We start from the raw sequence: 25,331 nt of genomic DNA on the forward strand, positions 1-25,331 counted from the left end.
ACCAACCACCTGGTCAGGCCTCTGCCGAGCACCGAGGACCCAGGTGACCCAGGTGGCCCCAGACCACCAGTGGAGAGCTGTGTGTTCATTACCTACCCTCCTAGGAGTCCAGCACCTGAGGCCTTCCCTCGGAGGCTCATCTGATACATCTGAGCCATCTCCCTCAGGGTCTCTGCTGAGTACAGGCCAATGGGGTTGTTATACTGCCTTGGCTGGCTCGGGCCTGGCAGGACTTTCAGGCTGAGTGGGTCCTGGGTCCCCTCGGGGATGGCCTTGGCCCCTGGGCTGTCCCGTGGAGGGCCGAGGTCCGAGGCCTCCGTGTGAGAGGAGCAGATGGAGGTCTGAGAGAAGGAGGAGCTAAAAGTGCCCCTGAGCTCCAGGGTGCCTGGGGTGCCCAAGTTGGCCCTCGCCTCAGGGTTGGGGCTTGGTACTGCCAGGCTGCTGTTCGTGTCCAGAGCAGGGTCCTGACACAGGGCAGCACCATGCAGGGGAGAGAGAAGAGAGTGGTTAGAGGCCACGCATGTGCAGTGCTTCTGCATAGACTTGAAATGTATGGGTTAGTGCGAGCACCCTGCTGCCTGCCACCTGCCACCTGCAGCTCGCTGCCTGGAGCACCCAGATAGGGCACTGGCACAGAAGGGTTTTGTCTAGAGGAGTAGGGGAGGCCCACAACTCCTGGCCTAGACTGGCACCCACCTGGACAGAATGCAAAGCCCTGTGCAGAAAGCCAAGCCTGTCCCTAGGGCCCAAGGAAGTGGTATGGGGCCCAGAGGAGGGATCCCCTCCATTCCATGTCTGTTCCCTCTTCTCCTGAGATGGGTATTGTGGGCACAGCCCAGCCACCTGGTATACTTACCTCACACTGAGAACTACCCTGTCCCCCTCATGACTAGGAAGAAGGGATCCTCAGGGCAGGCCAGGTGGGGGTGCCAAAAGGGCAGCTAAGGAAGTAAATGGGCTATTTGATCTTTTAAGTCCACCTCTGCAACTTCTCCCAAACAGCTCTTTCCCACTTGCCCAGTCTGTGATCCTTCTTAACCCCTGTATGCCTCTTTTCCTCTGTCTTTCCTGCCCACTTCTACCACTGCCCAGTCTGCTCCAGTGGAACAAGATGCAGGAACTGTGGGGTGGGTCTCCCTAGCTTTCGGTCAGGCCCCTTGGACCCACGGGGCTGAACTGCTTAGAGGGAGTTTTGGAAAGGGCCTGAGCATAGTAGTAAGGTCTGGGGTCAGGGTTCTTCCATCCCCCATCATCTGATATGCCTGCCTCTAAGGCCACAACCAATTTTTCCAACAGGCAGGTCGGCAAGTAGGAACTGGAGGAAGAGAGCTGTGTGCAGAAGAAGCCCTGAGAGCCAGTAGGCTCCTTTGTGCCTGGGAGTGCCTCCTGGGCTGATTGACATGGTTACCCCAGCCTTAGTGTTCTTGACTGTCTTGTTCCTGCGTGGCCAGGAGGACCATCTCTCTTCTAGAACACTGTTGCCCAAGCTAGATTCCTATCAGCACAGTCATGGGACCTGGGGTGGTGGCTAGTCCCCAGGTGGTACTCCATATCTCAGTTCTTCATGGGGGGCCTGAATGCTTCTCTTAAGAGTCAGCAATAGCAGGGCAGGGGCAGGCAGGAACCGCAGTTGAAAGTGGACCTCACTGTGACCAGCACCTACCTTCTGGTGAGGGATAACTGGCAGAGGGGACTGGATGGGTGGTGCTGTTGTGGAGACAGCAACAGGACGTTTTGACCTGGAGAAAACAGAAATGGGACCAAGTGAGGACAGTTGCCCCTGGGGTCAAAAGCTCCTGCCTGGGCAGGGCTGCAAGGAACATCGAGAGACAGCTAGACAGCCAGATTAGAGGGCCTGAGGTTCACTGTCCACCCATGGCTGGGTCTTCCCAGGAAGGTTCTGGACCTGATCAGAATAGAGAAGTTGTGGACCTTGGGCACTTTGATCAGCACCATGGGCCTCTGTTATGTCCTTGGGAGGCTGCCTTGACAAAGAAGCAGGGAAGATCCTGGCTTCTAGGTTCCATATTGGCAGCACTGTTGCCACAATCTCTGAGCCTCATGTTTAAAGTGAGGCAGTAACATCTTGACAGTGACTTGGACCTAGTCCTTCCTGCACAGTTTCATGATACAGGGCTGGGACCATGCAATTGTTAGGGACAACCCCTCTTTTGCCCTTACCCCATTCCCACACCCAAACGTCTGCCCATGCTCTGAAGAGATTCCACTTACTTCTGCAGGGTGAGGCTCAGATTGTAAGTGGCAGACTTGATCTTGTTCTGGGCCTCTAGGTGGGTCATAGTGTCTGTGTTGACGCCGTCAATGGCCACCACAAGGTCACCCTGGCTGAGTTGGGACTGGGCCGCTTTGCTACCTGGTGTGATCTGATTGGACAGCAGAAGAGGGATGAGCATAAGGAGGCTGGTCCTAAGGATGGGCCAGTCCTTAAGAAAGAGTCATATGGACCATCCAGTAGAGACCCATCACGTTGTCTTTCATTCACTATGTTCATGCCAACTGATCACCAAGCCTAGTTCCTCTTCCTGGCACATGGCTACCATATTTCCTAGTGCTTTTTATCCAATTATAGCAGTGGAACTAACTCCGGTCAGTGGAATGAGGGTGTAAGTAATACATGCCACTTCCAGATCTGCCCTACAGCAGTTCTTGTGATCCTGCACACAGTTGGCTAAGTGCAAAGGATGGAGAAGAGCACAAACAGCATGTTAACTGGAAGGGCCCTGGATCCTGGAGCCCCTGGCGGGAGGAGAGATGATTAAGGAGCACCTCATCACACACTGTGTGAATGCAGAAAAAACTTTCACTGTGCGTAGCTATTGAGATTTGGGGGTCATTTGTTACACTAGTTAGCCTACTATTACCCTTACACCATGAAAGCCCAGCACTTTCCAGGTCCCAGGTGGGAAGGGAGAACCAGGAGTTGAGACTCAGCACTCCCCATCCCAGAGACGCTGCCAGGCCAGTGGGCAGGATAAATGTATCTACTGAAAAGTATCCTAATGCCAGGGGCTTTATGCTACCTTGGCAGGTGTGTAGATGGCTGAGGAAGCCATTTGTCCTGCCTAGGTGAGCAAGGTCACCTGGGAAATGGGGCAGAGTCTAGAGGTCTCATCTCCAGTGTAACCACAGAGAATGCTATGTTCCTACCCCAGGAACACCCCATGGGAAGTCAGGAAGGCCAAGCCCTGTGGGACATTACTTGGTGTGCCAGAGTGGCTCAGACTGTGCTCTCAAAGACATAATACCCAATGCTAAATTTTGCATGCCATGATGGCCTCACCCACAGTGATACCTGGTGACATCACTTAAAATGGCATGATGAACTGTCCATAGTGACAACCCCATCCCAAAGATAATTTATGGGATGTCATGGAGACTTTAGCTCCACCTACTGAGATATCCCATGGAATGCCCAGAGCCTGCTGATATCACATAGAATGATTTTAGCACTTGACCCCATGACATCATGCTAGAGGCCCCTACTTATGACATCTGTGGAATACCAGGTAGACCCTATCTCCAGTGACATCACAGGAAATAGGAGGCTCTCCCTGCCCACCCCCACTCTGGCGATGGCTAAAGGGTGTCCCTTGGCTTTGCCTCCTGTACACACCCACCAGCTAGTACTCTTGGCTTCTTTGGGCACATCCCAGTCACCTTCTTGGCTATAATTCAAGGACAAGGCCAGCTCCTAATGCTGGCAAAATCAGATTCTGGCCAAGGACTGTGGATCATCCTAGAAGGAGCCTAGAGAGGACCTGGGGACAGTTCTGTGTCCCATGTGCCAAGCCTGGATGGGCCTCCAGCTAGGTCTTGGTCTTACAGACATGATGGAGGCCTCCTGCCAGGCCTTTCATAGGGAATCTCATTCAAATTAGAGTGCCCTGCAGTCAGCCATCTCTAGGCCACTCCCAGATGGGCTCTACAGGGCTCTACAGAAACAGAATGACTTCTGTGTAACCACATCATTGATCCCAGAAACACTGCCTATAGGATGCAAGTGACGACAGCAAAAATAGTAAGACACTCCTTGGCCAACCGCAGTTGACCCACCCTTGCAGCCCTGTGTGTCTTCTTAAATACTGGTCATATTATATGCAGAATACTCCTCCTTCAACCCTTGAATCTGCAAGTGAAAAAAGGACAATAGAGAAACAAATCCCTAGATTGCCAGAAAGCCATGTCTGGTTTGCAAAGCCCAGCTCACTCTCCAGACTATAGAACCCTACAGATGTCCTATAGAACTACTGGGTTTTTTCCAAATACACTCTTCTCCCTAAATTTGTTGCCATAGGGAGCCCCTTCTAATGACAGGAGTGTGTTGCTACCTTGAAAGTAGCAGTTAAACAAACCGTAAAAACAGCAGTAATGAATGAAAACAAAATATTTTCCTAGACTTATAAGAATAAGCAGAACTGCTTCATCCTGCCAGGCTGTCCTGCAGAAAATCCACTTGCCCTCTGGCTTCCTGTGCAGGGCTCTGCTAGACCCAACTGTTTGTTATAGACCTTTTCCAACATGGAAAAAGTTGAAAAAATTCTGAGCACCCAAATACCCACCACCATGGTTCTGGGATAATATTTCATTCATCTTACTTTACCACATGTCTATCCTGTTATCCATCCTCCAATCCTTATTTCAGAGGCATTTCAAGGAAGTTGCAAAGACTAGTGTGCTTTCATTCAAGGTGAGTTTTGCAATGCCTGTGCTGTCCTTGTGGACTGCTCACAAGGCTCCCTGATAGCAGGTCACTCCCGAGCAGGAAGACACCTGCCATGCTTGTCCCCATCCTTGCTACCTATTGCTTATTACCTCAATAAGCAATATGCTTATTACCTACCCATAGTAGGTAATTCCCAGCATGTCCCCTCCACAGCAGGACAACTCTATAGGATGATATACCCAGACACTTTTTACCATCTACAGAGCAGGAGTTGTCCCCAGAAGCAGAAAGCTGGGGGAAGGGGAATAGCAGCTGCAAATCCCACACAAAATGACAGGACCTGTAACCACAGGGGGGACACTGCCAGGCAGAATGGGAGCATCCAGAAGATCATAAGAGTGTGAGCAAGGGCACCAGAATGACATCCAAAGGAGGCTGGGCCCTATCAGCTAGGGTCAGCTGCGGGCTAGCCAGAATACCCTTCATTCAGAGTGGCCTTGGTGACATCTTTCTCCCTCAGGCATAGGCCAGCTCATGCCAATCCTTCCCTTTGCCTGGTCCCACCTGGCTTCTCCTCATCCTCAGGTGTGAGCTGGGGTGATCCTTGTTCCTGAGGAGAACTCAGTCTCCCTGGAGCCTGGTCAGTAGCCAAACACCCTGGCGGGGAGCTGTGAGCTGGCTCCGGTCTGCCCCTCTCTTCCTGCACCTGTGTCTGTTCATCAGGGCACAGCTGGCCTAGGCTTTGGCTCAGAGTCAAATGTCCCTCAGGGTTGGGTGGGGTGCAGATATCCTCTTATAGGGAGGTGCTCTTCTGTACTGCCCAACTGCCCTTAGAAAAGGCAAGATGGAGGCAGGAACCCAAAGGCAGCCAGGGGCCATCAGATCCTTTACCCTAATCACAGGAGCAGACTACCCTGGCTAGGGAAGAGAAATGGCATCCTCGGACCCTTGTGCAGAGCCAGAGCCCTGGGCTCATGAAAAGTATAGTCCAGGAGTGATGTGTCTAGGGCCTCTTATCTGGCTCTCTAACCTTTTTTCTCGATTGTCTTTATCTCAAAAAAGACTCAAAGTTCCCAAATTCTTGGAGGGGATTCTTCTTGGTTTTTTTTTTTTTTTTTTTCTTTTTTCTTTTCCTTTAAAAAATCTTTCTATCCCATTTTGGGCATTTAAATTCCTCTTTGGAATGAGTGTTTCATTCCCACTTTGCTTTTCAGCTTCCTTCAGTCGACAAATACCTTTCAACAGGGACCCCCAATCCTGAGCAGATTCCAGAGAGACCCCAGGGAGTGGGCACTGAGGACAAGCTCTGGGTATTTGGATATTTGGAGGCCAAGTTCAACAACCTGGCTTACAGAAGCTGTTCTACCTTGCTGGGCTGTGGTCTTAGGGCCCCCCAGAGGGTAGCACAGGGATAGCTGGTACCAGGGCCATCTGGATGTACCTACGAGGGAGGCGGAATGAGCTGCCCTCAATTGTCCTATCAAGAGAGCGTGACTGTAAGGACTACATTATTAAACAGGAAATTATGTAAGATGGTGAGAGCTGAGAAAGTTCCAGAGAAGCTCCAAACCAAAGAAGTGTGAGTGCTGACCCTGTCCCCCTCCCCTGGGAGGCGCCAGAAGGGCTGAAGTTGGCGGGCCTTATCCCCAGGCTCCACAGGAAACAAGATCCAGAGCTGGCAGAGGGTGGGAGGCAAGAGGTCAGCCCCAAGTGACCAGTACTGAGCCAACTGCTGTCTTTGCAGGGGCCTGGGTCAGGGGAATTCTGTCCAAGGTCCCAAGGAAACAAGGTGCCAGTGGGGACTCCAGCGCACCCAGGCTGTGGCTTCCTAATCCCCCAGCACCCTGGCAGCAGGGACAACAGCTGGCAGCCTCCTGCTGGCAGCTGGACTCTGCCGAAGTTTCCAGCTATCACTCTTAGTACTCAGAAGTAGGCAGGCTCCTGCCTTGCTCCTCTTCTGGATTTGCCAGGTGTGGCAGGGTGGGGTCGGAGGCAGGTAGTGATGCCTAAGAAGAGTACAACTTCCATAGCTCCTCCTCCCAACCCATCGGGGATTTCCCCTGAAGCCCCGAGTGCATTTTAACGCGATTAAATTACCAGTGTGCCCTGCTTGCTCTCTTCCCATCTGGCCTCTCCTGGGGCTCTGCCCCAGCCCTCATCCCTCACTGAAACTTCTGTCTCTCCACACCCCCCTACTCCCCAGTCTCACCTCGGCCAATTAATAAGTCCAGATTTCGTCTATGCCCTGCCTTTGTTTGTTCTAATCGACTCCTGTCTCCTTTCTCTCCCTTTGTCACCTTCAGACTTCCAGAGGAGGGACTTAACCCCCTTCACACTCAGTCGTTCAGCTTTGGCTCCCATCCAGTCACACCTAACAACAACCTACCTATGTTCAAAGCCTCGGGTGGGTGGGGTTGTCACTGCCTCTCCAGCTGACCACGCCCTCCCTTGCCTCTCAAAGCCCAGCCACTGTCCTTCTCCTCTCCTCTTGTCCAGGCCCACAGTTCTGTCTATGTCCTGGGTATGGCCAGTAAAATGCTCTCCTGTGCACTTGGCTCTCAGTGTTGCCCAGTAAAGCCAATTTCATGCCTCTTAGAATGGTTCCCAGGGTGGAGAAACTGTGTTTGGTAATGGGAGGACTGGAGGTGGGGCCCTGGGGGGAGCTGCAATCAGGGGCAGCCCCTGGATGAGACGGGGCAATTCAGAAAGGAAAGGAAACTCAGGGAACGGTCCCCAGGCTGCAGGGATGTCCACTTGGGGCTCTGTCCTCCTCACACTGCTGTCCCACAATGCCTTTAGCCCAGGACTTCCTGGAATGCCCATGCAGTTGCCCTTGCTCTGGTCCAGAGGCCTCTGAAGTTCCCCTCTCTGGGGCTTAGCCAGCTTCGTGTCCACTTCCTTCAGAGTCTCAAGGGGTCAGAGACAGCACGGAGGGCCTGGTGTGTGTGGGGGGCTGTATGAATTCATTCCCCAGCTGTGAGTCTGCCGTCTTCGCTTATCTTTTCCTGTTTGATAGATAGATGGCTGGAGGTCTCAGAGGCTTGCCTGACCTTCAGTGAAGCTATAAACAGCACGGCCTGTCAGCACTGCTAGGCGCTGCCCGAGTAACAGTGAGACGTGCTCCAGCGACCTCAAAATTCCAGGAATTGCCTGCACAACTACCCCAGAATAGTTTTGGCTTGTCCCTATCTCTCTCCCCAGGGATCCTCTGTTCTCAGTGTCCCCACTTTAGCTGGGAGAATCCAATAAATACTGAAACCGAAACCAGTAGAAGGACAGAGGCCACTGGGCTGGTGTCTGCCAGGTGAGGTTGGTGAGGCCCGGGGCTGGAGGCCTTCCAGCAGAGGCGGGCCTTGCCTGGACCCAGGCTCACCCTGCCACTCTGCCAGCCTTGCTACCAGCCAAGGGGGAAGTTTTCTTACATTTGTACTCTCACACATAGTGGAAAGCACTGTCCCTTCCTCCAGAGAGTTCCAGCCTTGCATCTGTTTGAGGAGGACAGTCCTGATACAGCAGGGTCCATTTTACAGGTAAGAGGACTAAGACTGGGCAGATGATGACAGAGCTGAGAGTAGCAGAGCTGAACAAAAGCACAGCACCTTCCATAAAGATAGGGACATATCAGGCATGAAGGGGTAAGGCCCTAACCCTGGCCCCAGCCCCTGGCCAGCTGCTAGGGAGAAGCAGGGCTGGGCCTTTGGAGCTGCTCCCACCCCTCCCTTACTTCCTGGAGAACTGGCAGGGTGGGGGAGGGTGGGGTGAGAGGGCAGCTCATGTTGCAGGCCCTGCCGCACCTGTCCAGGATAAAAAAGGCATTTCCCCTCCACCCTTCCAGTCCCCTCCTGAACCCCCTTCTCTGTGGGTCCTCAGGCTGAGACCTACAGAAGGGAGGCCTTGCATGGCTGCTACTGCCTTGGGGTCCATGGACAGGGCAGGGCTGGATATGGAGCTACCACTCAACTTGCAGGTGGCAGGTATCCACGCAGGAGGAGCTGCAAAGCCTTTCTGCAATCGGGAAGGGTTGGGCTTCTACAGTCGCTAGTCAGAGGTGAGGGAGCAGGGATGGGAGTTAGGACCACCAAGGCAGGAATTCTACCCACCACCACCTCTGTGCATAAATGGGAGCCTCAGGTTGATGGCTGGGAGGTGAGGTAATCCCAGCCCTGGCTGCCTGAACGCCCCCTCAGGACTGCAGTGAATGTGCCCTGAGGGTGCAAATCCCTACTGAGAATGAGTATTCTCTGCCTTGGCCAGTCCTCCCCACCCCAGGTCTGCCCGTGGTGCCCTGTTGACAAAGCTCAGACCAGGACTATGAGCAGTTTCCTGTGGCAAGTTGTGAGAAGCAGGTCATGGCTGGGTGGAAGTGGGGTTTCACCAGAGTTCTGACCCTGCCTCTCTTTGAGGGAGATGCTCCTGATGCAGAAGGGCCTTGTGAACCCCAGAAGGCAATCTTGCAGCCCCGGTCTCCACAGAATCTATCTGGCCAGGAGCACTGAGCCTGGGGTACCTGAGGACAAGGTATCCTTGGCAGATCAGTGGCATTTTCCAAGGGACTTCCAGTCATGGGGAGGGCTCCAGTGTCCTGCCCACCCTGCTCCATGGCTCAGGAGATTTGGGGTGTGTCTCAGAAGGGAACTGTCATGCCTATCCCCCAATGTCCTGTATGAGTTCTATTTTTATAAGTCCCCCCAGTCATTGGCTCCAGCACATCCCAACATACTCCCTCCTCGAGTGAGGACATTCCTCTTACTATCTAGCTTAAGGTCTCTGTACTGCCATCTAAGCCCCTGGCCATCCGGGGCCAGGTGGTGCATAGGTCCTATGTGAGGTCATTGGCTATCCTGGGTCCACTGAGCCTGGGGGCTAATGTGCACCCACAGGATGGGGTAGGGAGCACCAGCAGCAAGCCTTGAAGGTAATGGCACTGGGGGAAACTTGGGCTCAGTCCTAGGCATGGGAGGTTGGAGGGCCCATGAGAGTGAGAGGAAGGGCCCACCTTACACAGGGAGGAGATGGGCAGCCATGGGGTTTGTGAACTGTACAGAGCCTGAGACCGGGTAGCTCAGACATCACATTATCCAGTTAGGTGTGCAAGGCTCTGAGTGTCCTTTCAGTCTGGGACCCTCTGGTCTTCAAGATAGTAGGCAAAGGGGCAGAGACCCCAGATCTGCAGTTGAAGGGTAGAGGGCAAGGCCAGCACCCACATGAGGGCACAGATCCATGGGATTTCCAAGACTCTCAAGGCACCCCGAGTGGAGCTTCTCCTTTGTAGGCTCCCCCAAGTGCCCATGCCATGTTTTCAAACCAAGACTACTTCTCCAGGGGCCACTGACCTCTGTACCTCTGCCCCTCTGCCAAGCACCCTCCAGGTCTTTCCTGCTACCTACTACAGTGCTGTTCCTAGGCCCAAGACAAGTCTGCTGCTCTGGGGGAAGAGACTGTGTACTTTTATCCTAGGTGGGTAGCAATCCAGATACATCTGGCCACTTACCATGCTCCCATGACAGCCTGGGAGCCTCAGCCTGCTTCTTTGTGCCAGGCAGAGGTTGTCCTTTCCCCTTACATGCCTCACTGTTACTCCTGAGCTTGGGGCTTACAACCCTGGCTCTTCCAGGACTTGCTGGGGAGTGCCTTTATCTGACAAAGACTGACTGGGCACCTATTCTGTCCCAGACAGTGGTCTAGGTGTGGGACTATAGCAGCAGTTAAAACAACATCCTTCCTCCTCCCTTCTTCTCGAATATGTCTAGTTTTAGCCTCTCTTCGGTGTCTCCAGTGGGGCAGTGGTGAATCTCCCAACCCACAATGTTCGGTACTATACCCACTAGGCAGCGTTGTTCCCTACCAGACACTGCAGGACCAAGGGGCCATCTCTCCAAGTAATCATGGGGGGAAAAGATGCTAGACAGGCAGGAGGACCAGGCAAACCCTGGGCCAGGTGAGGGAAGAAGGCCCAGAGCCATAAGCCACCTGGTGCAGGGTCCCTGACTGTCCCATGGCAGCAGCGGAAGAGGAGTTGGGATGGACTAGGTGCTGGGGCTCAGTAACAAACCTGACTCCACATCACAACAGCAGGGAAGCAGGGGCAGCTGTCTCTCCATCCATCCATCGGCCCACCCATTACATGCTCTTTCCTAAAGCTGCTGTGTGCTTCTAGGGAGGGTCTTCAGACTTGGGGGCACCCAGAGCCTGCCCTGCCAGAGAAGGTGCTGTACTCTCTGTCCCCCTGCCCGCCCACCCTGCAAACTCAGCATTTTCTTCTCTGCTCAAAAACATCCAACACACACCCATGATGTCACACTGTAGTTGGCAAACTCCAGGGCACAGGCTCAGGTGGGCAAACACCAGCTGTGGCCAAGACTAGGAGACCAGTTCATTTGGAACCCTCAGACAGGGGATGGGGTATGTTCTGCTTTCCAAGAGCCTGGGGAGAACAGACAGACAGACAGATGTACATACATGCCCTCTTCTGAGTGGGCCCTGCCCCTTTGGGTGCCAGGCCATGAGCAGTGTGCACTCACCCGGGAGATAGTGAGGGGCATGTTGAAGTCCTTGCCCCCCTGCAGTCGGAAGCCCCAGGGCCCGGGCCCAGTCAGAGTCACACTGTAAGACATGCTGGTGCTGCTAGTGGCTGCCCCTGCAAAGGGTAGAAAGCATTAGGTGAGGAGAGACTCACGCACCCCGCCTCCCTAGCCCACACCTCTGCCTCTGCCCTGCCCGACCCCCCAACCCCTGGCCTTGCCTGCTCTGTCCCTAGCTTCCTAGCCAGGCTGTGCGGAGCTCCTGGGAGGCTCCTAAGAATAGCGGGGAGTGAATGCCATCGACACTGATATCTGCCCTTGCTGCGCCCATAAATGGACTGTAACCCTACACTGTGCCCGCCCGCCTGTGGCCTCCCAGCCAGGTCCACTGTGACTCACGCAGCTAATATAGCCTCTGGGGAGGGGTGTCCAGCACCCAGAACCCCCCTCCGGGATCAGGAAGGGAGGACTGGTCAGGTTGATGACAATGTTCTTGCCTCCCTTACCCTCTGCCTTATGAAGAGCCCAGATCCCTCCTCTGCTCACTGGACCCACCCCTGGCCCAGGATACTTGAGCTGAGCTCCCTCAGGCAAGAGTTGAGCTGCTCTGTGCTCCCTGGTAAGGACCCTGACATAGTGCCTTATCCAGTATGGGTACTGTGTGCCTAGGATTGAGCTCATTCTCCAGCGGGTTTGGAAAAGGTTTCAGCTCAGGAAACCAGTGACTGGCTGTGGGATTGGCCTGCCATAAAAATGATCTTGTAATAGCAGAACCTCTGGGCATGGCCAGCCTCAGCATGGAGCTCTTTACACTATTTTCCCTGGGGTCTTAAGAGGTTGCCAAGTTGGCCTTAGGAGCCAAGGCTCAGAGAAGTTAAATGACTTCTCCAAGGTCACACAGGGAGTGGACCCAGGCCACAGTGGAGCCTGGGCTAATTCCAATGGGACTTGTGCCAGATAATGAATTCCCAGTGGCTGCAGGCACCTCCCCAAAGTCCTGGCCCAGGAACCTGGGCCCCTGGTCACCCCATGTTGGCTCAGGATCTGAAGGTAGATCTGGGTTAGGCCCACCCGCTCCAGACCCTCTGGGGGCTCAGTTGGTTATTCCTGGCTCTTCTGTCTCATTTGTGCCCTGGAAAACTTGACAGTAGCATGGAAAGGTCCAGCTGCCAGCATCGCACGCCAGGCCCCGTGCCCTTTACGCAGGAATGGCAGGGGGCAGGGAGGAGGGAAAGAGATGCCATTTGCTCAGCTGCTAGGACACAGAGCCAGAAGGGACAGGGAGGGGAAGCATGTATGGCATGTTCGCCCATACCCCAGAGACACTGTGTTCTGGATGGGGGCCTTGGCCCTTCAGGACTCCTGCCAGTATGATCTTTGGGTCAAGATACTCCTAGAATCCCTGCCCCAAGAGAGAATTCAGGCCCCTTGAGGTCTGGAGATAGATCAAGTCTCCCTCTGGCTCCCCAACTGGGGAAACTGAGGTTCAGGGATGATAGCCAGTTTGGCTGGTTGCTGGCCCTCTCAGAGCTCTAACTTGGGCTGGCTCTGAGGACTCTGCAGCCAGGGTGTGAGCAATTTCCCAGCTGCCAGCACCTCAGCCTCACGTCCCAGGCCTGGCACACACAAGGTGCATGGGAGGAGTGCCCATGATATGGGACAATTTGCCCAAGGTCACAAAAATAGCAAATGGAAGAAGCTAGGAAGAGACCTGTATTCTTCACCTGCCCCCTTTACCACCTTCTCTATCCTGTACCATGCAGTCTCACCTGTCCTGGCCTGGAAGATCAGCCCCCAATCCTTCTTCCATATCATTGCCTGCTCCCCAGGCCCCATGCCATCCATCCCTAACTCCAGCCTTGTCCCTCTCTTAGGGGTATCCATCCTACCAGACTGGAGAGGACCTAGCAGCAGGGCACAACCCTTTGTAGGGGAAGGAAAGAGCTAACCTTGTGCAGGGTTGGACAAGGCTGTACCTGGAGCTGCGGCTCTTTCTCTGGACTCGGATGCTGGCCTCTGCCTCTGAGGAAAGGGAGGGTAGTGGGAGGATGCTCTTAAAGGGGAAGGCCAACCTCCCTCCATCTGCCTCCCCTGGGAGACCCAAAGCCAGCTGGAGAGCAGCTGGTACCCACAGGCTAGGCGGAGCTCAGTAGCTCATTGGGGAGTGAGGATGGGCCATGTCTGGTCTTTGTCCCTCCTCTACTCTGCCCCACCCCCCCTTGCAGTTTGAGATGAACCTTCAGGAGTGGAAGTGGGGGATGGGAGAGGGGAGGAAAGAAGCTGCTGGGCACTTCAAGGTCAGGTCCCAGCCCTCTCTCCCCTCACAGCACCAATAGGTAGACACCGTGTTTGTCAGACAAGACCTTCTCTGCTTTTTTATTTTCCTTTACCCTGTCAGAATCACACTTGCCCTGGGCTGAAATTAGACCACTGACATGAAACAAACCACAGGGTCAGGGCGTGGACAAATGTGCTTGGTGCGCATGCAAATAGGTGCCTATGGGAGAGGTGCCCACCAGTGCCTGGGGCGGGGGGGCGGGGGGTGAGCCGCAGGGAGCCGTGTGGTGTCGGGGGAGGGAGAAGCGGGAGGTGAGGACGCATTTTCACCGCACAAATGATCTGTGTTTAGCTTCAGCCACTGGCATTGGGAGATGCACTGGCTTCCCAGGCCAGTGAAATACCCCCGCCTGGGCGCACAGATTGGCCAAGATGCTTGACTCATAAATAGCTGGTGTGTTCCCCGGAGCCATCACCATTGTCACGGCCTGGACAATCACAGCACACAGCATTTGAGGAGAGGAGGATGGCTGCTGGAAGCAAGAAGGCCTGTGTATACATTCTTCAGGCTGAGCCTGGGATGGCTGCTGAGCTGAGAAGCGGGTGTAGACCACATTACAAGGCAGTAGTTTTGTGGTGTGGGGAGAGGACATGGGTTGTGAGTCCAGTTCAGCACAGGCGACAGGGCCACTCTGAAAGCCTGCAGGCTCAGGGGTAATCCTGGGTCTGTGTGTGTGAGGGGGGGTGACAGGGCTGGACATGTCCCAGAAGAAAGGGAGAACCAATGGGCGTCCTACATCCTGGAGTCCAGGCTGGGGAGCTGCCCCTTGGTCTGAAAACAAACAGCAAACATCTGTTTAGCCTTCGAAGCCTCCCAAGGGGAGCAGTCTCCCAGTGATCCTCTGCGTTGCGGAGAGGTGAAGGAGACTGTGTGGAGGGGCCAGGTTGCATTCCAGTTTGGGGATGGGCCTTCTCAAGGACATCTCAGAGAAAGAGTGGAAAATCTAAGGCAGGGGACGTCCTGCAGGCTCTCAGACTCCTGGGATCTGGACTGAGGTCCTCCTCACTCTAGCCCTTCAATTTATCCCCTCTGTGTGCTTCTCCTGCACATGTGTGGGCGCTGGCAGCTCCTGTCAACCCTGCTGCTCAGAGGTGCTGCTTGCCTGCTCTGTGGCACCAGCTCCCTCTGGAAGCTTCACCCTGCAGGCTTACTCCATTCAATTCCACCCTCTCAGGACTCTGTGGAGGGTCCTGGCTACCCCTCAAAGCTGACCAAACCCCTTCCCAGGTTCCGTGTCACGTAGGGGCAAAGCTTGGGAGCACCCCGGCTGGCTGTCAGATCTCTGTTCCTACAAGTTTTCCCTTCTCATATACCCCTGCTGCCATCCCCAGGGTCCTTTTGGCTGCACCTAGGGTCACAGAGAGATGTCCTTTCCCAGGACACACTGAATCCCTCCCAGCATCCTCCTTGACCAGGATGGCTCAGAGCTCCCTCCCCGCCCTCCAGCTGGAGATGCCCACTTTCCCTTCCCTGGGAGCCTCAGGCACTTGCCTCTGCTCTCAGCACACTGCGTGCTCGTAACTCAATGGCAGCACTTATCACGCGTGTTTGGTGACTGCTGATGACCAGCTATCCGTGCCCAGCACCCGAGCCCAGCCCAGTCTCTCTCCAGGATGGGCACTGTGTCTTTCATCACTGCCCGGCCAGCCTGGGGGTCACTGCCAGGCTTTTGCTCTGGTCTCCATGGTTATACACTGTGCTTGAGCTTCAAGACAGGGTGTGTGGTGCTCCTGGGGGGCAGTGCTGGGAAAGACAGGAGCTCCCCAACTTCAGGGAGCAGCCCGGGCTACCCCTCTCATGGTCACACAGAAAAGCCACATGAAGAAAGGCAGGCAGGAATGCATCTGAGGTCTTGGACTGACAAGGGAAGCCCAAGAGTGTCCAGGAGTCAACTGGTGGGTGTTGTGTGCGGGTGAGAGGAGGGCAGGGCGGGAGCTGAGGGAGGAGGGAGGAGGGGCTGCCCAGGGCGCCTGTGCAAACGGAATTTCCAACGTTCCAGAATACGGCCTTCTCTAATCGCCATCGACATTCCGTTCCATAGGCACTTGGGCTGACAGCTGGCCTTCTTTTAATAGCCACAAGTATTCTGGGTGATATCCTGATCTCAGGGCGTTTGTGGTGAGTACGTACACAGCTTGTAGCCCCTCCCCACAGGTATGTCCAGCCTTGAAATCACACAGAAAGGTGTATACCATCCATGCTCAGTCACACATAAGCACAGAGCAGACACATGGGGACATACAGTCAGGTGTCCTGGGGTGTCACAGTGACAGCATATGCTGGGCACATGGTCACACATATGCACAAGTTGTGCTCTGCTGGCTGCAGACCACATCCTTCATAGATATGTACATTTATGTATGCATATGTCTGTCATGGCACTACATAGTCAACAGCACCACCTGTTACACATGTACATAGAGAGTCACTCAGACACTCCCAAGAACAATCGCAGACCATACAGACCCTGCTCAGAAAGTCCTGGAGTCACAGAGACCCCCAAGCAGGCAAGGAGAAAGCTGGGGAGTATGGGGTGGGGGTGATTCCCATAGGGAATTGTGCCTGCCCACATGAACAAGTTTCCCATCCAGGCTATTCCCAGGGCTACTTGCCCCTGCTTCCCACTTCTTCACAGATTGGCAGGTACTGTACCCAATCACCTTCCTGGAAGTCTCAGCTTCCTGTCCCTGGAAACCGGGAGGGGCCTTGGCTTCCTCATCCTCCAGGCCCTGATCACAGAGAGACCATCCATTCATTTGCTGGGAAGTCCCCCATGCAGCTGCTGCCTCTGTGTCTGCCCAGCCCTGGGGAAAGTGAGAGAGCAACTGTGAGGCGAGAGGGACACTCTGCATCATTCCCCTACCCCTGCCCCTCTCAGGTCCTTCTCCAGCCTCCCCACACATATTCAAACATATCCACACATATACATAGCAAACTGTGCCTGGGCCAGGGTGAGTGTGTATGTGCAAGCATGCACTTACACACATACCTTCCTAAGTTTGTGGGTGTTCAGATTTTTGGATGGATGGGTGGTCTTCATGAGGGTCTAGGCTTCTGTTAATAGATTAGATTTACTCATTCTTCACTATAGTGGTGCAGGGAAGGGACCCTGACAACTCCTCCCTCAGCTCCTCAACAGAGACCCCCAAAGATGGGGCAGTGAAGGGAGCTCACTATCTATCTAGTCTGTCCATGGTGGTTCTTGGTGAGAACCACAGAAGGTCCTGGAGGCAGAAGGATGGAAGAACCTGGCTAGAGCCCTGGGAGCTCTCTTAGTGACATTTAGGGCCACTACAGCTCTAGGCCCTGGGGAGGGCTGATGGGCTGGAGGCTCCCAAGACCACCTTTAACTGTGGAGTCAGCACACAGTAATGGGCGAACCACAATCTTCTAGCCACTATTCTCCCCTTCCAAGGAGGATGCAGAGGCTCAGAGGAGTGGGTGATTGGCCAGGCTCACACGGTGAGGGTGAGGTAAGCTGAATCTCCAGGCCAGGTCTTCTGACTCCAGGGCCAATTCTCCTCCTTCGCTTTCCTGTGGCTTTTCAAGGTGTCCAGGAGGAGGGTACTGAATGCTGAGGAATGAGGGCCCTGAACTGGCCCTTTTATCTCTAGATTCCCAGCTATGGCCCCACATACTAATCTTTTCAATCTGTGGCAGAATGGAAAAAGACTACCTGGATTTGGAAGACCAGCATTCAGACTAGACTTGCTACTGGGCCACCTCAGGTCAGCCCATTCCTTCTCTGGCCCCAGTGACCCTGCCTATCAGTGAAGATGATGCACAGGAGGTCCCTCAATCTCAGCAGCAGCCCTGACGGGGCCTGTGACCCTCCCAGAGCCCTGGGGCTGGTAGAGGAAGGGAAGGCAAGGTGCCAGCCAGGTAGGGTCCAGCATCCTTACCACCTCACTCTCAGAGCCCAGGGACTCCTGGCGTCTCCGTCCAGAGATCCAGCTGACTTCAGAGGCATGGCTGCTCAATGTGGAGCGGTGAGTAGAGCGGTAGCTGAGGGAGGGGCGGCCATGCTGACTAGACACACCTAGCACCTTCTTCAGGCAGGGCAGGTGCTGGGAGATGGCCACTCTGCAGGATCACACATCTGGTTAGGAACACAAGAGGTGAAGGAGGGATAGACAGACTGAAACAAGGCTAAGATGGGTGGATAAACAGATGCTGGGTAATTGGAACAGACAGACAGACACTGGGAGTCATGGAAGGCAATGAAGATGGACAGACAGGCTGGGGGAAGGAGACCAATGGGCTCACAGAACTGCTGGGATGGATAGACAGACCCTGGGGTGGTGGGTATGGAGAGAGAGCCTTAGGGTAGCAGGTGCAGCCAGGTGGATACTGGTTCCAGCCCATGTGTGACTGGTTCAAGTCACATCTCTAAAAGTGGGGATCAAGGACACTCCTGAGCACTCTGGGATGGACCAGCTGGGTCCTGCAGCTCACTTTTTAGAGGGTGCTGTGTGATAGAAACATCCAGGCTAAATGAAACATTGAGAACCCCATAGGAAAGCTGCCTCACTATTATTCTCAACAGCAGAGCATGCACTGGCTACCACCACCCCAGGACCCTGCCAGGGTCCTTGAGGTAAAGCCAAGTGCTTCCTGGTGAGTTTTCTCCAGGTAAGGGAGTCTGGGGTCTTGTCTTTACAGGGGCAGCAAGGCTGAGCTGCCACCCTAGATGACTTATGACCCAGTTCCAAAGTACCCATAATTAGGATTGGATACTGCACAAGAAGCCTTGATATTCCTCCAAATAGCCCTCTGGGAAACTGAGATAGGGGAGGGTCATACCAACCCTAGGCCTCACCCAGTGTCACTGCCCGTTCCTGGCAGCTCATTGCCCCAACCCAATGTACATACAAGAGACCAAACAGATGACAGGCCTCTGCTGCATCTGTAGGCCCAGGCCCTCCATGCCCACAGGTGGGGCCCTGGAGGCCTGGAGAAGGGCCACACCTGTACTTGGGGTGGATGATGGCATAAATGATGGGGTTGTGGATGGCAGAGGCCTTGGCGATGACGGCCGGCACTGAACTCATGTAGGGAGTCAGGATGTGTGCATACCTAGGACAGAGAAGGTGTGAGGCCCTCCATCCTTCTCCCCAGTTGGTTTTCTCCCATCAATCTTCTTTCTCTGAGTCAGACCCTGCCAAGGCCCCAACCCCAGTCCGCCCCAAACCAACACAGCTGGGTGAGCCCTGTATCAGGGAGAATTTTGGACTAAGTTGGACAGGAGGGAAACTAGTGGGGGTGGTTGAGGATGGGTCTCTGGGAGAAAGACGTGCCAGGCTTGTGCCGGGGATGATTCGCTAGTTCCCACTATCTTAGAGCCTGTGCTGCTGACAATATCTTCTAGTGTTCCCCATTGACCCTGGCCCCAGACCATCTGCACAGCTCTTCTAGTACCCCAATCTCCCCCTGAAGCCCACTGCTTTCCTATCTTTCCTCCCTTCTTTCTTCTTCTTCTTCTTCTTTTTTTCTTTTTTGTTGTTATTCTGAGGATTGAACTTAAGGGCACTTAACCACTAAGCCACATCCCCAGCACCCCCCACCCTTTTTTTTTTTTAATATTTTTTAGTTTGAGACAAGGTCTCACTAAGTTGTGTTTAGGGCCTTGCTAAGTTGCGAAGGCTGACTTTGAACTTGTAATTCTCCTGGCTCAGCCTCCTGAGCCACTGGGTTACAGGCTTGCACCCCTGAGCCTGGTTCTCCTGTCTTTTTAGAGAAAACTCACAGCAGGCTCCTAGAAGGGACCAGGCCATCTGCATATAAGAAGGTCCATAGTTGAACACTTCCAAGGTTTCATAGCTCACCATGTTGCAAAAGTGCTTCTGAAGTCTAGCCTATACTTAGGCTGCTATAGATGCCAAAGTCCTAGACTCCGACTAAAAAGGACTAAAGGGCAGCTCTTAGGGACCCATTCCTGGGTAGGCAGTAACCCTGACTGATTACGCCCAGCCGAGGCAGAGGAGACTGGCAGTTCAAGAACAGCTGCATGTCCCCAAGGTGATTGGCAAGTCCTCTGGCTGAACCTTGGGGTGAACCCAGCATATGCCCTGGAGCCTCCAGGAACTGAGTAGGGCCCCTTGGTTGGGAAGAGAGTAAGACTTGGGGGCTGAACTTAGAATGTGAGGATGGCTGACTCAGGCTGGGCTTGGAGGGAGAGGCCATCTGGGGGTCCCTTCCCATTCCCAACACCTTCAACCCCTGCTCCAGCCCCTCAGCTTCTGCTCACCCAGCAAAGGCCACCAGGGCCACAGTGGAGTAGGGGGCCCAGGAGAGTACGAAGAGAAGGATGACTAGCAACGCGATCTTGGCCATCTTCCACTCACTCTGCATCCTCTGCCACTGCCGCCGCCGTCGAGGGGACTCGCCACAGCCCTCACAGGCCCTGGGAAAGGTGTATAATCTTGCACTGACCCCATTCCAGTTGTGGTAAGTACCAGAATCATAACTACTATCAGGAGCTTCCCTGGACCATCCCTGGGGCACTTGGAAGAGGGTTGTCCCTTCCAGAAAGTTCTTTTTCTTGGGGGGCTACCAGGGGTTGAACTCAGGGGCCCTTGACCACTGAGCCACATTCTCAGAGGCAGGGTCTCACTGAGTTGCTTAGTGCCTCAATTTTGCTGAGGCTGGCTTTGAACTCACGATCCTCCTGCCTTAGCCTCCTGAGCTGCTGAGATTGCAGGTGTGCGCCACCGCGCCTGGCCAGAAAGCTCTCATTACACTGATTCTCACCTGCCTTTTTGTGGTTCTACCTGGGGTGCCTTCTCTGCCGCCCAGCCATGCCTCAAAGTTCCCTCCTCATAAACCTTGTCTCTGGAGGTTTTGCTAGGTACCCCCACCCAATAAGCACATCTTAGCATACCTGGAGCTGGGACTACTCTGTAGGGTGGGGCAGGGTCTCCATCAGCCCCTCCTCAATGCAGGTTGCTTACCGGCCTGTCTCCCGGATGGCTCTGAAGATGAAGACGTAGCAGTAGATGATGACAAACAGGGGTAGGAAGAACACGAAGCAGAAGAGTAGCATGGTGTAGGCACGCACAGAGGGCGTGAAGGTCATGTAGTCCCAGGAGCAGGATGTCAGCAGCCCCTCAGGCACATAGGCGCCTGTGAGCCGGGACAGGTGCTCAGCCTTCTCAATGGCACTGCCTAGGCTCCTTGTCCAGCAAGGGCTTTTTATGTGACATTTGGGCCTGTACCCTGCCCAGTGCAATGAGGAAGCCTGTGATAACTGGGGGATGTGGAGGGACCTTTCCAAGGTGATTCTGGCAGGGGCACCAGCTCAGGAGACAGCTGGCAAAGACAGCTGTTCATTTTTGCTGGACTGCAGCAGAGACCTCACTCCAGCCCTAGGGTCATGTTCCCCGAGCTTCTGTCCCACAAGGGCTAGAGTCCTGCTATTTATCCTCCTACCTGCTGAGGCTTGCACCCCAGTCCCTGCCTAGTCTGATTTGCTGTAAACTCATCATTACACATACCTGTCACTTTACTCCAACCAAGAACCCCTGTATTTGGGAACAGGCTGCCAAGGTAATCCTCTGGCCCCTGATGGAGTACCCTCAGTTTCCCCTGCTGCTAGTGATTGATGCCACAAATGCCCATCTGACTTGAGGCCCAGGAGGTCCCTGGGTAACCCCTTGTCAGTTGATTGACCCAAGTTCACCCACCACCCTATAACTCTTCCCCCAGCCTATCTGCCCCTCCCCAAATTCTACCAGAACACTTACTCCAGCCAAAGAAGGGTGGCAAACTCCAGGCCAGGGCATAGAGCCAGACACCCAGCAGGAAAAATGCTGCCCTCTTCTTGGATGCCACCCCAATGGTAGCCAGTGGGCGTGTGATCACCAGGTAGCGGTCCAAGGCGATGGCGGTCAGGGTTATCATAGAGGAGATGCCAAATAGAGCCCCACAGAAGGCATAGAACTCACAACCTGTGGGCACAACCCTCTTCCCTAAGTCTTTGGGGGAGGGATTCAATCAGGTGCCTAAGTGGAGGGAGGGACTAGGGATGGACTGAACTTGGCTTCTTCCCTGACCTCTTAGGAAAGCAGGCCTGAGCCCTCTCCACCCTGTCTACATCTGGCTGAGGCTGGCAGAGGACTCAGGACCAGGACCTGATCTTCCCTTCTCACTGACTCAGGGAATTGAGGGCAGCTGCTCACTCTTTACCCAGGAGGAGTGGAATCACCTCCTCTGGGTCACCCTCCACTGTAGGCAACTCCATGCCAAACCCCTCCTCCTCCCTCCAGCCAAAGGGAGCCCCAGGTGTCTACCTGCCTCCCCAAAGAGCCACTGCTTATAGAGGCTGCTGGCGAAGAAGACAGGGGCCTGAGTGAAGGACATGAGGAAGTCACTGACCGCGAGGTTGATAATAAACATGTTGGCAGGTGTCCGGAGGCTTCTGCTCCTGTGAAGGTGGGAAGCAGTTAGGGGTGCTTCCTAATATCTCCAGAGTTGTGAGGAGCTTCCTTTACCTCTCAATTATACATGCATACAAGCACATGCTGCCTGCGTGCGCACACACGTACATGCAGACAGACTGAGCTGCTGGGCCACACTCCTATCCCTCTGTCCAGCAGGTACCTTCTGAGGAGCAGCTGACCCAGCTGAGGGGGACCCCCAAGGCAGCTCCCTCAGAATGTCTCTCCAAAAACTGCTGTACCGCCCAGGGAGGCCAGTTCTCAGGTCACATCCATTTCCTCTTCTCACCCTCTGGATTCCCTCTGCGTGACTCACAGTTTCTCCTTAGACAACCCTCTTCAGGCCACAGTCTCCCCCATGGCTTCTCCCCAGGCTCCTCCTCCCATGCCTTCCATGAACTCATGCTCCCTCCTCCTCAGGCTTCCTCTTTGTCCTTCGTTTTCCAATGTCCTATCTGGCCCAGGCCCTGCTGGGCACAGTTGTCTCTGTTGCTCTCACTCTTGGGATGTCAAAGGGCGGAGGACTGTGATCCCAAACCTTGTCTCTTGTCACCATCTATCTTTGTGTCTGCTCCTGAGGGAGGCATCATAATTCCCATTCTCCAGAGGACAGCACTGAGGCCCTAACTCATGAAGTGACTTGCTTCCAATCGTGATATTCAGGAAGTGCACAGTCAGGATTCAAAGACTACTTTTCAGGGCAATGCACAAATATGAACCTACTTAATCTTCATTGAACTCCATGAAGGAAGTCACAACTCTGTTTTTGCAGATTAAAAAAAAAAAAAAGTGAGGCCAAAGGGGATAAATGGCTTGCTCTGTCCTTTTATAAGTTGGTGGTAGAGTCAGGGGACTGTGTGACGCTATTTGTGCTTACTTCTCCACCAGCCTGCCAGCAGGGCAGATGGAGATAGAAGCTTAGGGTGGTTGCTGAGTGGCTTGAGGATCCAGGATCCCCTGCCCAAGGCTGCTCTTGAGGATGTTCTCTGGGGCACGTGATGGCAGAGGTGATCTGAGGGCAGGACAGAGTGGTCAGAGACCCAATATTCTAGGGGTAAGAGATAACATTCGTGGGGTCCAATTGACATATGCCATTCGAGTTTACTTGGACCATTTCCCCCCCTTTTCTGAGCTTAAAGAGTGAAGCCTGGAACCTGAGACCATTGAAGGCTTGGCTGTGGCCCTACAGCTAGCCTCAACAACACCCTGGGCAGAGGTGGGCCACGTCTGTCCCTGTGTTCTGGTCATCCTCCTTGTCCTGGATTCAGTTCCACCAATCAGGTACCTGCAGAACGTATAGATGACTGTCAGATTTCCCATCATCCCTGTGAGCCCCACCAGCAAGATCACCGTGCCCAGGGTATAGTGAGCGTGGTCCGGAACATCAACCGTGGGGAAGGGGATCCGTGCAGCAGCCTGAGCCCCGGTTGCCTGTGAAGAGACAGAGAAACGAGGGCCACGCTATTGCCCATCACATTCAAACATCTCTGTAAGGGAAGAGTTAGGGTTCCCAGAGGGTAGGTGGAAAAATTGAGGCACAGAATGGTAAAGCCACTTGTCCGTACATCCAGCTAGTGACCAAACTGGAAGGGAAGTGTGGTTCTTCCTAAAGTTGAACCCAAGTCCCTGCCCACATAGGCATAAAGCTTCGGTGTGTGGGCTTAGGTGACTTGTTGGAGACTGGTCAGACAGACAGGTGCCTGAAAACCAGGACTGTGACTGGGTGATCTTGAGAAGGCAGAACCCTCTCCTAGGTTGTCCCTCCCAGATGTGGGGACACCTGCTATCAAGGTTCAAAGGAGAAGTCACATTCCCTCATAGCATAACTGGGTAGGGCTGACCTTGATGCCTGGCAAGAGAGAGAGAGGGAAGAGGAATTTCCTGTGCAAAGATAGTGTGGGTCTCCCAAGCACAGCAGGGAGGTCATTACCCTAAAAGTTAGTACAAAGAATTTAAAGACCTCTCCTAATTATTCCCTTTCAGGGAAGGGAGTTGGTCTGCTTTCTCTCCTGCCCAACGTCCAACTGTAGTCTGAACAAATACTGAGGCCCAGGGGTATGCCTTCCTCTCCAGAAGGTTCCTCAGGACATGTGACCAACTTCTGGAAGAAGTGGATGCAAGCCAAGGGCAGGGCAGGCTGGCCTCTCTCTCTCTCTCTCTCTCTCTCTCCAGTTGTTGACCTTTATTTTATTTACTTATAGGCAGTGCTGAGAATCCAACCCTCACATAGTAACTCACACATACTAGCCCCCTTTGTTTCTTTATTGCTCTCTGCAGGAGAAAACATTGTTCCCTCTGTCTCAGCCAAATTGTGTAGGACAGGCTCAGAGAGGTCCAGCGACATGACCAAAGTCCCACAGCAGGACTCAGACCTTTCCTATCTCCTTGTCAAAACATTTGAGGAGCTGTAGGAAGTGGGGAGGGAAGGCTCTATGCATGCACAAGCTCCTCCAGGCTTACCGTAGGGCTGGCAGGTAGAAGCTGGCCCAGGGTGGAGACACTGCTCTGGGCGCTGTCCCACATGCTGGGTGGGGCAGGGGTGACCATAAAACTGGACTCCAGGGCTAGGCCTGGTGAGACTGTCCCCGAAGCAGGGTTCATCCTGAGGTCCTTGTTCGATCTCACAGAGAAGTCAAGGGCTTGGGAAGCTTAGAACTTTAGTGGTGCCCAGTCTCCCAGCTTTCCTCCATCCTTGGCACCGCTGCTAGGTCCACCTGCTAGCTGTTCCCGCATTCAGTGCAAGCCCAGCCGGAGCTGCTTAGGGGCTGCTCAATGTCCAGTGAAGTGCAAAGAAATGAGTATCACAGATACAGCCTCTTACAGCCACAGGGTTCCTCCTCACTTTTAAGTAGCTGTGCTGGGGGCTGCACATGCTCAGTTGCTCCTTGCCTCTGGCTCTTTCAGATGCAGGTCCCTGGGAGTCTGTCCACTAGGGTCTGATGATGGCAGACATAAATGTGTGTATGCCTGAGAGAGAGTGTATGTGTGATTGTGTACATGCTCCAGGGGACATTGCCAAGCTCGGCTCTAGGACACTGGCAGAAGGCTTTGTCCTCCCCTCTGAACATGTCCTGCTCTCTTTCTTCCCTGGGCTCAACAAGAACAGCCTCTGCTATCCCAGGAATCTGGTTGTCTGTGGGATGTTGAACCTGGATGTGGCCCTATCCTCAAGTCTGGCCACATAAGCCCACAGCATCTTCACAACCACCATGCACAGAGCCAAGACTGCTTACCCTGTCCACAGACAAAGAAACAGAAGATGAGATGAGATTAGCATGGTCAGGGTGAGAGCAAATCATGAGACACTTCATGGTTTTTTAAATAGATATTTTTTAATTGTAAAATAAATAAAT

General features: G+C 54.0%; 2 protein-coding genes across 12 annotated transcripts in view; both read right to left on the reverse strand.

The window, feature by feature from the left end:
* Positions 1–11,364, reverse strand: part of LDB3 (LIM domain binding 3) — a 62,436-nt gene extending 51,072 nt beyond the window's left edge. For 6 of the 11 annotated variants that reach the window (XM_079138224.1, XM_079138221.1, XM_079138223.1 and 3 more), the window contains exons 1-3: positions 11,206–11,364; positions 2,233–2,384; positions 1,664–1,739 (exon numbers count right to left, since the gene is read on the reverse strand). In XM_079138224.1, the coding sequence (XP_078994350.1) occupies positions 1,664–1,739; positions 2,233–2,384; positions 11,206–11,298 (321 nt within the window). In that variant the 5' untranslated portion in view covers positions 11,299–11,364. Of the gene's footprint in view, positions 1–96; positions 465–1,663; positions 1,740–2,232; positions 2,385–11,205 lie in introns of all 11 variants that reach the window. The other 5 variants (XM_079138222.1, XM_079138217.1, XM_079138218.1 and 2 more) reach the window with 1 other exon arrangement.
* Positions 11,365–14,081: 2,717 nt separating this feature from the next.
* OPN4 (opsin 4) lies at positions 14,082–24,501 on the reverse strand (the record flags this gene model as incomplete). Its single annotated transcript, XM_079136201.1, has 10 exons — positions 14,082–14,314; positions 16,204–16,347; positions 17,446–17,626; positions 18,512–18,619; positions 19,791–19,946; positions 20,494–20,665; positions 21,286–21,489; positions 21,832–21,965; positions 23,264–23,409; positions 24,439–24,501. The coding sequence occupies 10 exons, from the start codon at positions 24,499–24,501 to the stop codon at positions 14,276–14,278; spliced, it is 1,347 nt and encodes a 448-aa protein (XP_078992327.1). The 3' UTR covers positions 14,082–14,275.
* Positions 24,502–25,331: the final 830 nt, after the last annotated feature.

This window comes from Sciurus vulgaris (assembly GCF_902686455.1).
Source record: "Sciurus vulgaris genome assembly, chromosome: 4".
NCBI lineage: Eukaryota > Metazoa > Chordata > Mammalia > Rodentia > Sciuridae > Sciurus > Sciurus vulgaris.